We start from the raw sequence: 13,160 nt of genomic DNA, 5'->3' as shown, positions 1-13,160 counted from the left end.
AATGTGGAAATTATGAATACGCAATTACACATCAGTATATAATAACTTTTAAAATTTATGTACAATATATTTTTAGGCTCTCATTAAATGAAATTACACGACAAACTGATTTTGTAAATTTAGTTCAATGAAGGAGAATGAAATAGCCTTAGAACTCATCGGTCGCATAGGAATAAACAACTTTAAGGACAAGGATTTTGTGGAATCCATTAAAAAATGTGTTTTACATTCAGAAATTGGTTCTTCAAACACAATAAATGTGTCGAATGACTCAAATTCTGACCGAGAATTAGATGACCATGATAATTCGGAGAAGAAATCATCACTAAAAAAGGAATCATTGAGAAATAAAACATATAATTTGAAGGAAGAGGTACCAATACAAGTTCAACTCTTGGAGCATTTGGTATACCTAAGAAATGAGTCCGGTTTTAGTAAACATGATTTCCTGATAAAGGAGGATTTAAAGTGTCGATCACTGCTGATATTTGCCAAAAACTTGTTGGTTGAGCTGAAGAGGAACAGTAGTTGGCAGTCAGTACTGGACGATAAGTCGGAAAATGTCCTAGAGTACCCATTCGAAGGCATGGAAAAGCTGTTCGCACTAATATTGATGATGACTAGGCTGGAAAAGTATTTGAGGAGTGAATCGACGGCAGCGCCAATACTGGCGAACAACGTTCTACTCAGTTTTAGATACATTTTTCAGTCGGAGAGCAGTAACCTGGCGGTGATACAGCACCCAGAATGGGCAATAGAGTACCTGAGGGAGTGTGTAAAAAAGTACATGGCCGTATTTAAGAAGGCGAAGAGCGACATGAAACTGGACTGCACGAATTACTTCAAAGCGTTAATGCCAGAGCCGTACTGCGACGATTACGGGCTGTTGGAGGAGTTTGTCTTGATAGGCGCAGAGTGCAGCGTGGACGACGTTGCGTCTAGCTGGTGCCTGCTGATAGCGAAGGAAGCAAGGCTGTTCGTATACAGTAGGCTGCCCTTTTTGGTGTACGACTACTTCATGGAAAACGAAGACGACAGGGTAGGACTGAGGGAGTTGACGAGGATGATTGCAAGTCCAAAGAAGTCCACAGTGCTGGAAGTAAGCAGGTCAAGTTTCAGCGACGACAAGGTGACCAGCGTAATATACTCGCTGGTGGGATCGATGGTTGAGTTTGCATCGTACCTGAGAGGATTTGACCCTGCTTCAAGCTACGAGTTGTTTTCGGACTTCGACAACAACACGATTGTGCCCTTCATAATGATACAATTTTACCGCTACTCCAACGCGGGTGGCTCCGAAGGTTACACGGACGGCGGTGCCAGCAACTCTACCCCTAACACCGCTATCAACACTGATATCAATAACGCTAACAACTCTGCTATCAACACCGGTAACAACTCTGATATCAATAACGCTAACAACTCTACTGACAGCCACAGTAACAATGACATTGTTAAAAACTATGGCAACAACAATTTAAGCGGTGGAAACGCAGCTCGATACGCTGATGGTGATTACGGTGCAGACTATGAAGCCAGTGATTCGAACACTGGGAATGAGGGTTCAGATAACATGCCGAGTAGAGACGGCGACGAAGCCACCTTGGAAAGTAAGATACTCCTGTGTTTTGAGTCAAACGTGCTGTATGGCTGTCTGGACGCACTGTTGGAAATGGAGAACAAGCACTGCATGAGCATATCGAAAAAACTACTGACGCTGGAGTCGTTCAGCGACTCAATAGGAGTGAGGACGGGACTGAACACGACGCTGTACCTGCAGGACGACCAGTTCCTTTCGCAAGTGTCAAACGTGCTGATAGCAGTGCTGAATCTGGTGGACAGGCGCTGCCAGTGCTTAAAGTTCGTCGAGTCGAAGAAGCAGTACGCGGCGAAGGTGGTGGTGCCGCTGATCGAATACTTCATAGATAGCGTTAAGCACATATGGAACTCACTGGAAAACGTGCTCGAATCGTGCACGATCTCGTGTATGTTGTTGGAGTCGGCTACGGTGCTCCACGAGTTCCTCCTCAAGTTTACGCTGTCGGAGTTCATGCCGGACACTCTGGCGTCGCTGGAAAGCATCACGCAGAAGATGGTCGGGATCATAAACCAGTACTTCGTGGAGCTCTACTACGAGCCGTTCAAGAACGTGCACAGGCAGCCGCTGGAGGTGATGGCCCACATCACGCACAAGCTCCTCCGTAAGTTTTTATCCACTAGTTATTAAACACACACGCTATGTACTAGTTATGTAATACATTGTGCTAAAATAACTAACAAAATAGAAATGTGTGCACTGAGCAGCTGCAAAAACTACAACAAGATACTGAGGACCACGCTGTCGGACATGGAAAAGGTGCTGATATCAACGCTGATACCTAGCAAGTCATTGGACTTTATACTGATGGACGAAGAGGACGTTGAGACGTCACTCAACAACTGCGAGTACATACTGGAGTCAGTGAAGAAGCTGGTGGAGCCAAGAGAATGCGAAGAAACGATGCAGCAGGTACAAGACGTTAAAGTGATACTGAGCATGGAAACAGTGGAGCTTAAAACATCAGCAGAGTACCTGAACCTGCTGGGAACAGGTAAAATATCGAGTAAAAACAACATGGAAGAAAACAACCAGGAATCCCAGGGAAACACAACGTGAGTTTAAAGAAAATCACAAAAAACATAGGAATCAAATAAACAAGGGCGATTCCTTTGTGTCAAGCATCATTTTTGACGATTTCGAGGGAGATTGCACCGACGACATACACGACAGCCTAATAGTCTCGAAAATAAAGCAGAAACTCAAGGTAAGGGGTGAAATAAGTAAAAAATCTTCAGATTAAAAAACTCACACTATCGCAAACGTATACACTGATAAAACACATACTATACGGCACGGCCTCCGACGACTACCCACTTGATGAGGGGGAACACAGCTTTTAGTAAATCTAATTTTTTCACACATACAGTCGCTTTTCATACATGTTCAACATTCAGCAGAACACCAGAAACGTTCCTCACGTGGACGGGAACTACCATACCATATGCTACCTCAAGGGTAAGTTGAGCGGACCCAAACACGCGAATTCAGTCGAAGTCACGGAGGAAATCGCATCCGTCGCAAAGAGGGCGTACAATACTCTCTCAAAGCTGGAGAAAGTAAACAATGTGTTGTTCTGCGAGCAGCCCACACAGGCGGATTCCGACTACACATACTCGGACACTGAAATGGACACGGACTCCCAAACGGACCGCAAAAAGGTGAATCCGAGCCACTTGCACGTGTCTCTGTGCAAGCCGCTGTATTTGAGGAGGCAGTTCATCGATTCCTTCCTGGAAAACCTCAGAGGCTCCTTGCAGCACCTGAAACCGTAACTTATCTCCACTGTTTACTCACACATTTTAGTTTCTACCTGATGCTGGAAAACAAGGTGTCAATATGCGCAAGCGAGAACCAGAACCGGTACTTTGCAGTGTCTCTAGTGGATAAAGCGTGCAGGGACAACACGGTATCTCACCACACAATGCTCATTTTACAGATTCTTCCGATTATCGACCTCGTGGACAAGGTCGTGAGCTCCTTCGGCTTCGAAAAGTACTATTCGCAGAGGAAACCGCACGTTTCGCTGGCCTCGACGCGGGTACGCGCACCAATTGATGGATTGTGTAGGACATATCGCTGGTTCTGAACGAGCTGTACAAGGCGGTGCAGCCCTCGGAGGAGGTGTACTCTTCGAACTACTGGACGAACCTGGACCAGTACCTGAGCAGGTACGAGAACCTGGTCCCTGATTCCAGCAACTACTACAACGCGACCTCAGTTAACTACACGTTCGACTTCGCGGCTGCCCAGGGTCCACAGGAGACAAAGAGTGAACAAGACAAGATTTGCGTTTACGTAGACGAAATCCACGTTCTGGTGGGATCTAGAGATCACACGATTAAACTAAATTAGTTTTTTCAGCAGATTCCACTCGCACTCGGCCGTTAAGTCAACCACTCCTAATTAGTACGTTACTGATCAGTATGACATTAGTCACTCTCATAGTCGCTAAATCACTTAATCTCGCGCTGACTCAATAAGAAAATCAGTCATTAAATCATTAAATCACTCTATTGCTAAGAAATCTCTTAGCCCGTTTCATCTTTTAACATTCCAAAACTACACGGATCCTAATTTAAAATTTTATTTTAATCTTCTACGCTTGTTCATTTTTAACTATAACAAACAGCCGATTCGTGCTCGTTTACTCAGCGGCTGGCCTACGGGTAAAGCATTTCAATGAAATTAGGCGGCGATAGATTTAGGGGCGCTCGATATTATATCGAATCCAGAGAGTTATCAATTTCCTTGATTAGACTCTTGACGTCAACAAGACCTACGATCTTCTTGTACAAGTCCCCCTTCACGAACAGCAGTAGTGATGGCAGTGCTGTAATCTCATACTCGTTCAGGTATCTCTCGTCCCGGTCCACGTCAATGGAGAGGATCGTGAGTCTATCGTCTCGGTAGTGCGAGCGAACAACCTCCTAAAAGCGCGTGAACTTTACTCTAGAGTACCAAGTTCTGGTTCATCACTGAGCAGGGCCCGCACCTAAGAAGCGATGAGCAGAGGGACACAAACCAGGTTGCGAAGAAGTCGACCAGGAGAACTCCTCGGGAACTCTTGTTAATTTCTATTAGCTAAAAATCATTGCTTAATGCTGGACGCTGTACCTCGTTCAGATCAGGGAGGCTGTAGTCCCGATCTGATCCCCAACGTTTGAACTGGCCGCTTCCGTTGCTGAGATCGAGGCCGTCCAGGGAGCGCGATCTTGAAACCTCGTAGCCCGGAATATACGCGCAATTCGGTCCAAAAGACTGGTTTCGAGGGTACTTCATCATGTATTTATTGGTGTAGAGAGTGGAATCCTGACGGAATTGTGTGTTGGAGTTATTTGTGACTTACATCTTCACTTGCGGCACCCTTTTGGGGTTGCATGGATCTATGGTGGGACGAATCGTCCGGAGCTCCTGGGAGATCCGCTCGGTGCGGCCTGATTTCAAGGAAGGCCTGGAGGTACTCGATTACCGTCGGTTCTCCGAATTCATCCCTGGAAGGCCCCGGGTTTTTACACAGTGCTGCGTTTAATTTATAGAATAAAAAGGAATAGAATACAAAATAAATTTTAAGGTGCCTTTTTCTCATTTTTGCCCGCAAAAAGTGAACAATTGCGACTTATCCCCTTTACGCGGCACCACATACTGCCTCAGGAATACTTGCCAAAAATTGTGATGTGTAAGACATTAGTGTGGTCAAAATTTAAGACTTTTCAATCTACGAATGATGCTAGTTTGTGTTGTTGAAAAAGCGCTTAAACGTTCTCTTCCACTGTCCCTTCGCCGTCTTGATTGAGAGCAGGATCGGGTTGTAGAATCCCGGCCTCCTGTTAACGTACTGCTGGAACAGGCAGTACAGTGCTCCTCCGGCCATTCCGAAGAGGTGCGCCGCCCACGCTATGTTCGATCCCTTGACGTACATCAGGAAGTACAGGTTGGTGGCCAGGAAGAGCTGTCCGATCTGCAGTATGCTCAGGTTCATTCCTGGGAGCGGGAAGACTGTTTTGAAGTATGTGTTCGGAAACGTGGCTGCCAGGAGGTACATAAGCCCTGAAATTGCTCCCGACGCTCCCACCACCGGCGTCTTATACATCAGGACGTGGCCCAGACTTGACAGGACTGCCGACAAGAGCAGGACGTTGAAGATGTCGTTGGTGTTGACTGCCCCCGCCTTCTTCATCTTCACAGGGTAGCCTAAATTAAATAGTGTCATTTCAGTCAATTATTGCAAAAGCTCAGGGAGCCAGCCCAAAGATCATATTTCTGCCGGCTATTACGATATTTCTCCCAGGGAGATACCACAAATTATTGACTAACTAAATAACTAGTTAATACACGGCCGTTACCAAAGAGGCAGCAAACTGCACAAAATCAACTAAGAACACTTATGAGCACATACTAAAGTAGCTACTAGTCATTGTTCCACCTATCTAAAAGAACTCACTTCCTGGGAAAACGTGGTTTGCTGAGAAGAAACTCCTGGCGAACGATTGAATTGTTGAATTGACCGGAGGGGTCTGAAAGGCCATATTGTTGTGGAACGTCTTCATTAGCTGGTGAAAAAACATGCAATTGAGTCCAAAGTGCAAGAAAGATGTGTGACTTATGGCTAAACATAATTATGCCCGATTATATACAACGAGTTAGTCGGTAGACCAGTATTGTTCGTCAATAGTTTAATAGTTGGTTAGTAAACCAATACAGATATATAGCTGCCCAAATCGGTGTGAACTCGTTTTAGTCTATATCTAGTATTAACTATCGTACCTGACGTAATGAGTGTGTGATATCTTTTTGCTTTAATCGCCTCGTATGAGGCCACAAAGTGGTTCGACATGAAGTCGGTGAATTTCTGACTGACTGTGTTTTCTGCGAGTTTCCAGAGCGCAAACACTGATCCGCATACTGCAATGAAGGCGTTGCTGAAAAAGGCCGGAGCCGTCTTCGTCAAGACCACCCAGAATGGCTCCGACCTGGCCTTCTCCTTCTTACTTTCCTCCCCGTTTGAGTACACCACTGGTTTTACGCTCTCGAAATCGTTGAGGTGGTGTCTCATAATCCGCTTAAACCGCACGTAGAGTGGCGTTCTAAAGAATGACTCAAAATGGTCTCTGGCCGACCCGTTAAACTCGCCTCCAATCTCACTCTGAATTTTGTTGAGGGTCTCGGGCAGCGTGGTCTCAGAGCTCGGCTGCCTGTACCTCTTAATCTCGAAAAAGTACTTGCTATCCTTCGACGGAGACTCGTAGGTGAACCTTTTGTGATAGTATACTACATTGCTGTCTTCGAATGGGTCAAAGGCTGGCGTTTCATTTTCCGTTGACGCAAGTTCAATGTTCGTGTTTTCCAATCGTTCCTCCTTTTCCGGCTCAGCGTCGAGGTTGTCGTTGCCCATACAGTACGTGTACGACAATCCGGCTGCGCAGAACAGCGACTTGAAGGAGTTCTTGTACTGATCAAAGTTGAATCCGCTGTTCGACCATTGATGATTTGTCTTAAAAATAAGGTTATGTGAGTTGTAAAAACTGTTCCATGTGTTTGACTGGGTCTTAAAGGACTTAAAATGTGTGTTCAAGCTTAATTTAACTGGCGAGATATCATTGGTTGCTCTACTGAAGATTGGCCTGAATTTGTCGAAAATGAACATGTTTGATGTTTTAAAGAAGCGCATAATATTCTAAAAGTACAACGAAAGCGAAATATAAAAAATTAATACTGATACTTGAGCGCTTAGTGCACGAACCAGAGCATGGATTCTATGAACTCCCCACGCCCAAAATTAATTGCACCTATGTGATCCATAAGCTGCAGAAACCCATACACATTTCACCAAAACGATTACACATAGACACAAATCAATTATACATTAAACATATTAAACTAAAATAGGTTAATAAAAAAAAATTACGAGCTTAAAATCCGATGTACATAGGAAGAAAAAATAAACCTGGCATAGACACCATTTTTATGTTATTTTACGTATATATTCACTATATTTTATTGAGTTAAAAAAAATTCGATTAAAAATTAGTTGGTCATCATGATTAGCTTCCGACCTTAGCATCCATTTCCGCCTTCTGCAAATTCACATTTATTTAAACTAAAACAACGTACCAGCTTCCTCACTTTCAATAGAAACGGGTCCAGGGGATAATACAGCAGTACAAAAAACCCCGTTATGAGTGCGTAGTTGTGTAAAAATCCGGGAGTCTAAATTTAATTTAATTGAGAGAGAAATCGTTTAACTCACTGCATAAACCCAAAAGGGTCCAAGAAATTTGCGGAACCCAGTTCCTTCGTATTTACTCTTAGTGTAGTGGTTTGCGTGCTGTGTCAATCTGTAACTGCTGTTTCTTATTAAGAAATTAGGGTAATTCCTTCCCAAATTCCTCAAAATCATTCTTGAACTCCGACTTTATATAAAATTGGCATAAAATTACTATATTAACTACTTCTATAAATCACCGACCAAGTGGTGTAACCATACATTTTACATATATACACCAGCTCCCATAACCTTACATACTATTGATTGCTTCACTTTTACGCTTCAAAGTTACAAATATTACAACCAGCTTCCTTTAATTTACAAATTCTTTCAGTTTACACTATTATTTTAAAAATGCGCCCAAAGAATGATGATTAAAATCACCGGCGGCTCTGCATCAGTCCCTAAAACGATAGATTCGGCGGATTCCAGACCATATCTTTGCTGTACCTCGTCTTCCAGTACCTTGAGATGTGTCTATCCGGCACGTATTTATACTTGTGTGACTCGTACCAAATTGAGTGTGTTCGGCTAAACAACCATGAGTTCAATTCCACTTACTCCTTTTCTATTGTGTCCATTGTGAATTTGTCGTCTGGGTTCGACGTCTGCTTCTTCAGCCACTGGTTAAACTCGTAGTCGCCCTCGTCCCAGTCGTATTTGAACTCGTGCTTCTGATCATGGCTCCTTATCGGTTCGTCCACTACGCCCACTCCCACGTACACGTTTCCTGAGGGCCCCAGGATCACGTAATCCTTATCGTTTTCCGGGTTTTCCAGGAGCTCCTTGTTTTTTTTTGACACTAGTCTACACATTTTGACACCCAACCCCTCTTACCTGCACGTGTTGAGTGAATTTGCTATGTACTCTGCCGACTCTCTGTACATCGGCCCCAAGACCACTCTGTTGTACTCGCTGAACACGTACAGGTATATTCTGTATGGCAGGTTCCAGCCCGGTGGCGATATGATTTTAAGTGAGCAGTAACCATCCGCCGAGTGTGCGCTACCTTCCGGATAGAACCACAACTACAAACTATTATAATCCTATTGCCAACATGTGTGCATAACCACTATTTTACAAATGGCCAATATATGGGCATAAGGTACGAATACCGAGTTCTCATGCAAATACAAGTCTACACTTACCTGCAGTGGCTCTATGCCACCCAGGTTAAACACCGGCGATCTTATTGGCTGTCCCCTCATTTTTGGATTCTTCTTACAAAGCCAAGGTACCCTGAATATTATGTTAGGGACCGTTAACCCATTATATAACTGTATATCAGCGTAACATAGCCAATACCACTTTAATATAGCTGTATATCAACACTGTAATATAACCCTTATCATAATCAGTACCAGTATATGGGCCATGTGAATTGCATTCCTGCTGAGAGTGCAAATGGATAAGCGTCTGTGGATCCTATAAACTGGACGTCAAAGTAACTGTCAGGCGTTCTATCCTCGTCTGCAAACCCATCTTCGTAGTAATTCCTATGTTTTCATTAATTTGCTATTCATCTAGGTTTGTCTGAAGTCGTACCTTTTAAAGTAGTTGCTATCTTGATGCGTTGGCATTAGCTCCTCCCATTCAATTGAATCATTAAATTCCTACTCAATTAGTTTAGGAAATGCCAATATTGCTACTCTAGTATTGCTATTCCGGTGTTGACACACTGGTATTGCTACAATAATCTGTTTACCTTGGTTAGCTGATCCCCTTTGTCCCAGTTACCTCTTGCGATATCGTCTTTAAAATCCACATCCATTTCCCATCGTAACCTCTGCAGCCTCCCTGTATTTGTTTTAGTCATCACTTCGCTATCTATTCTGTTACCTGAGTCTCTCTTTTTTTGTATCTCTCGCCTTCTTCCCGTTCTGTGTACTGGGTTTGGTGGATCGAGATAACTTGGAAAGACTGTTGGATGCTTCATTACTCTACGCAGCAGCTCCCTTTCTCTCTTTGTTTCTTCGTCCGATATCATTTTATAATCCTGGAAGTACTGTTTTGTGTACACTTTGTGGTCATTGAAGACTTCATAATCGTTGTCTCCCACTTCTTCGTACAATTCTACCATTTTGTCCTTGCTTGACTTATACATCTCATCATCAGCTTCCTCTGGTATCATTTTATATATTGACTCTAGCACTTCATTTTCAAACTTAGGCTCAATACCCTGATCCTTACTACCCATTGGCACTATTTCATCTGATCCCGCTTCAGGTATCTTATGCGATTCCATTTCTCTGGGCAGTGGCAAATTCCAATCTGGGCTACCGTTAAATGAATTCCCATCCACCAGATACAACTCCTTTTCTTCATCTTCATTTTTGCGATTAATATACTCTTCCATTGTGTAGTCCAGGTGCTTCTTTATATTACTCTTAGTTATATTAAAGTACCTATAAAGGTTACAGTTTTTCCCCAAGGTCTCGTCAAAGTACTTATCTCTGTTCAGGTATAAGTCCTTCAACATCTTATGGTCATTGTCTTCTGGCGCCAAAGTTCCAACACTGAAACTTGAACAAACAGATTGTCTATTGCGATAATTACACTCAATGAAACCTGATTAAAATTGTGTAAATTATGTAAACAAACATGATTCTGGCCTTCTTCTGGGTATTCTAGGGTACACATTCACGTTTAAGTCCGAACTATGGGCATATTTGGAATCACCACTGCAGGAATTCCTAATTAGATTACCTTTTCTACTGCATTTTAAGTAATTGGAGGATGTAGACAGTAGTAACTTATAATCCTGAATCGTTAATCCCGAAACAGAGCTGGATAACCTCAAATGTGTAAGGAATCCGCCACTTATAAATACAAGTGCTGCGAAGAGAGGAGAAAATCTTGGGCCTATCAAGTTTGAGAAGCGGAATATGAACATTATTATGTTGAATTGTGTACGGTATCACTACACATTATGAGCAAAATATAGGCATGAATTTTAAAAATTAGGCATTTTGGAATTATATATTACAAAAATCAATGCGATAACTAAGCTATGAATGAATTATACATTTGATATTTGCAGTAAACACCACCATGGAGTGTGTAAGCTATATACAGTACAAATGTCACACAAATTCTATTATTAAATAATTTAAAACATCCTTTTATTTTAAGCGCAAAATGCTTCACTTTAGTTGCTATAATTTTGTTTTCTCATATTTGTTATTTATTTACATTCCTCAAGATTCCACCATTTTATTTAGTTAATCATCTCACTCTTTCCATCATAATTTAAAATTAATATAAGCACAATCAGCATATTCTTTACGCCTACTATCTTGATTCAATTCTTTGAATCAGATGTCTCACATTCAACTTTCAGCTAGATGAGCACACTGAATTTTCTAATATTTTGTGCATTTAATTTTATTAACCACTTAAAATTTAAATCAGATTAACACACTTATCACGCAAATACCAATTTATTTAATGTGTTTGCTTAAATCTACATGAATATTATTTTAAATCTAGAGTAACTGATTTAAAGAATAAAAATAATTTTAGCTAGTTATATCAAAGATGGTTTTCTTTAAAAAGAGTAGTAAACAGGAGGAGACTGCTCCGAGTGTGTTTTTAGGTGAGTATAATATGGAAGGACTCCCATTCCACCATTATGCTGATGCAAACGATTTGAGTTTGACCAACGGCAACATAATAAAGGACTTGCACAGAGCCATCATATTGAAACCCATAACGCGGGAAAAGATTGTGGAGGTGATGAAGGAGGAGGTAGAGGAGAAGGTTGTTTACGTCCCCCGTGTGCAGGTCGTCGACAGATACGTAGAAGTCATCAAGCCAGTGATCAAGTACAAGGTGAAGGAAGTAAAACGCCCCGTCACCGTGGAGAAGATCAAGAAGGTGGCCAAGATCATCGAGGAGGAGAAGATCGTGGAAGTGCCGGAGATCCAGTACGTCGAAAAGTACGTGGACGTTCCCACGATTGTCAAGAAGGAGAAGATCATTGAGATCCCAATTCCCATGGTGTGTGAAAGGAGAATTCCAGTTTTAAACATAAACAAGAAGGAACGACTCCAGGAGCTTGATTCAGTCGAGTTCAGGTCTCTCAACCACGGAAGCTCACTCTTCGGCAGCTCTTCCATCGACGAGGAGAGTTCAGTCCAGTCGTCACCCATGGAGTACGAAGCGAGCGAGAAATTAAGCGTGGCCAATCAAAAAAGCACCAGTGCCTACAGCGTCGAGCGCACCGAGCAATGCGTCTCCGACGACAAAAGCGTTGTTCTCGATGTTTCCGAAGGCCAAGAACTGATTAGGTACTCCGAAGTCAGTGTTCAAACTCAGACGGTCGACGATCACCAAAAGTCCGATAAGCTGACGCTCATGGAAGTATACACCGAGTTCAAGCAGAAAGAATCCGCACGCGACAACTCAAAGCTGCGCTATTTTGATTCAAAATCAGCCAACTACAACAGCAGCGAGGGGGAAAAGCAAGTGTTGGAGGAACTGAGTGAAATATCCAGTTACAGGTACACGGAAAATGATACACATGAACATTTCGAAGAAAACAAGATTGAAATTACGTACGGATTAAAAGAAAAATATCCGAGCATCCACAAACTATCAATAACCGACGAAACTTGTGATTCCAAAGAAGACCACACTGAGGAGAGCAACCTGGGCAGATCCGAGGAGACAACCAGGCAAAAAGCCAAAGATCATCGAGAAGATCAAGCTAGAAAAAGCAGATTCGAATCAAGAGTTCTGCTCAGTCCAGAATTAGAAGAAAAAACATCAAAAAAATCAGTAGAAAAAGAATCAACCCAAGCAACACCAACTAGCCTTAAAATAATAGATAGGATAAGAAGACTAAAAATGGACAACAAATAACCAATTCAAATTGAGTTCCGAGAGAAGGAAGGGCGGAAAATTGAAACAAACGAGCAAAAAATTTAAAAATGGTTGAAATTTGGTGTACCAACCTCATAATTTAATTCAAGAAGATGTGTAGCTTATATTTTACATTTCTCATTTGTTTTGTATATTAGTTTTGTTGTTTATTTGTACATCGTGATTGTATATGGTATTCAGTAGATTGGATTCAATCTTTGATAATTTCAACTTGATTCTATTAGCCATACAAATAAAAGATTATTTCATGATCTAACCATTCAGGTTATATGACTCAATTACAATTAGTGTATCATATGTTTAGAGTGTCTTTGGAATGAATTTTAGTTTACAGCTCAAAAGCTCTTTTATTTTAAATATGTTAGTAGGACATGAATTTATATAAAGATAATTATTATTCTGGAAAGGCAT

The 13,160-nt window shown here is 42.1% G+C and overlaps 7 protein-coding genes across 7 annotated transcripts; 3 read left to right on the top strand and 4 right to left on the bottom strand.

Moving 5' to 3' along the window:
* Positions 1 to 127: 127 nt before the first annotated feature.
* On the top strand, positions 128 to 2,840 carry TOT_010000415 (conserved hypothetical protein; the record flags this gene model as incomplete). The annotated part of the gene is made up of 3 exons (XM_009690956.1): positions 128 to 2,201; positions 2,286 to 2,652; positions 2,684 to 2,840. 3 exons carry the CDS (start codon positions 128 to 130, stop codon positions 2,838 to 2,840), a joined length of 2,598 nt encoding a protein of 865 aa, XP_009689251.1.
* A 139-nt stretch (positions 2,841 to 2,979) lies between these two features.
* TOT_010000414 (conserved hypothetical protein) lies at positions 2,980 to 3,952 on the top strand (the record flags this gene model as incomplete). Its single annotated transcript, XM_009690955.1, has 5 exons — positions 2,980 to 3,055; positions 3,158 to 3,368; positions 3,404 to 3,506; positions 3,537 to 3,638; positions 3,668 to 3,952. 5 exons carry the CDS (start codon positions 2,980 to 2,982, stop codon positions 3,950 to 3,952), a joined length of 777 nt encoding a protein of 258 aa, XP_009689250.1.
* Positions 3,953 to 4,317: 365 nt separating this feature from the next.
* On the bottom strand, positions 4,318 to 5,186 carry TOT_010000413 (uncharacterized protein; the record flags this gene model as incomplete). Its single annotated transcript, XM_009690954.1, has 4 exons — positions 4,318 to 4,527; positions 4,559 to 4,681; positions 4,715 to 4,909; positions 4,947 to 5,186. The coding sequence occupies 4 exons, from the start codon at positions 5,184 to 5,186 to the stop codon at positions 4,318 to 4,320; spliced, it is 768 nt and encodes a 255-aa protein (XP_009689249.1).
* Positions 5,187 to 5,327: 141 nt separating this feature from the next.
* Positions 5,328 to 6,992, bottom strand: TOT_010001255 (integral membrane protein; the record flags this gene model as incomplete). The annotated part of the gene is made up of 3 exons (XM_009690953.1): positions 5,328 to 5,791; positions 6,042 to 6,206; positions 6,365 to 6,992. The coding sequence occupies 3 exons, from the start codon at positions 6,990 to 6,992 to the stop codon at positions 5,328 to 5,330; spliced, it is 1,257 nt and encodes a 418-aa protein (XP_009689248.1).
* A 649-nt stretch (positions 6,993 to 7,641) lies between these two features.
* Positions 7,642 to 7,997, bottom strand: TOT_010001254 (conserved hypothetical protein; the record flags this gene model as incomplete). The annotated part of the gene is made up of 3 exons (XM_009690952.1): positions 7,642 to 7,674; positions 7,712 to 7,807; positions 7,848 to 7,997. 3 exons carry the CDS (start codon positions 7,995 to 7,997, stop codon positions 7,642 to 7,644), a joined length of 279 nt encoding a protein of 92 aa, XP_009689247.1.
* Positions 7,998 to 8,269: 272 nt separating this feature from the next.
* On the bottom strand, positions 8,270 to 10,371 carry TOT_010001253 (conserved hypothetical protein; the record flags this gene model as incomplete). The annotated part of the gene is made up of 8 exons (XM_009690951.1): positions 8,270 to 8,396; positions 8,427 to 8,672; positions 8,703 to 8,893; positions 9,014 to 9,104; positions 9,227 to 9,361; positions 9,411 to 9,478; positions 9,571 to 9,662; positions 9,705 to 10,371. 8 exons carry the CDS (start codon positions 10,369 to 10,371, stop codon positions 8,270 to 8,272), a joined length of 1,617 nt encoding a protein of 538 aa, XP_009689246.1.
* A 1,031-nt stretch (positions 10,372 to 11,402) lies between these two features.
* On the top strand, positions 11,403 to 12,728 carry TOT_010000409 (conserved hypothetical protein; the record flags this gene model as incomplete). The annotated part of the gene is made up of 2 exons (XM_009690950.1): positions 11,403 to 12,004; positions 12,062 to 12,728. The coding sequence occupies 2 exons, from the start codon at positions 11,403 to 11,405 to the stop codon at positions 12,726 to 12,728; spliced, it is 1,269 nt and encodes a 422-aa protein (XP_009689245.1).
* Between the last annotated feature and the right edge of the window lie 432 nt (positions 12,729 to 13,160).

The sequence above is a fragment of the Theileria orientalis genome, chromosome 1, assembly GCF_000740895.1.
Source record: "Theileria orientalis strain Shintoku DNA, chromosome 1, complete genome".
Classification (NCBI taxonomy): Eukaryota; Apicomplexa; class Aconoidasida; order Piroplasmida; family Theileriidae; genus Theileria; species Theileria orientalis.
This window is presented reverse-complemented; position numbering and strand designations above follow the sequence as displayed.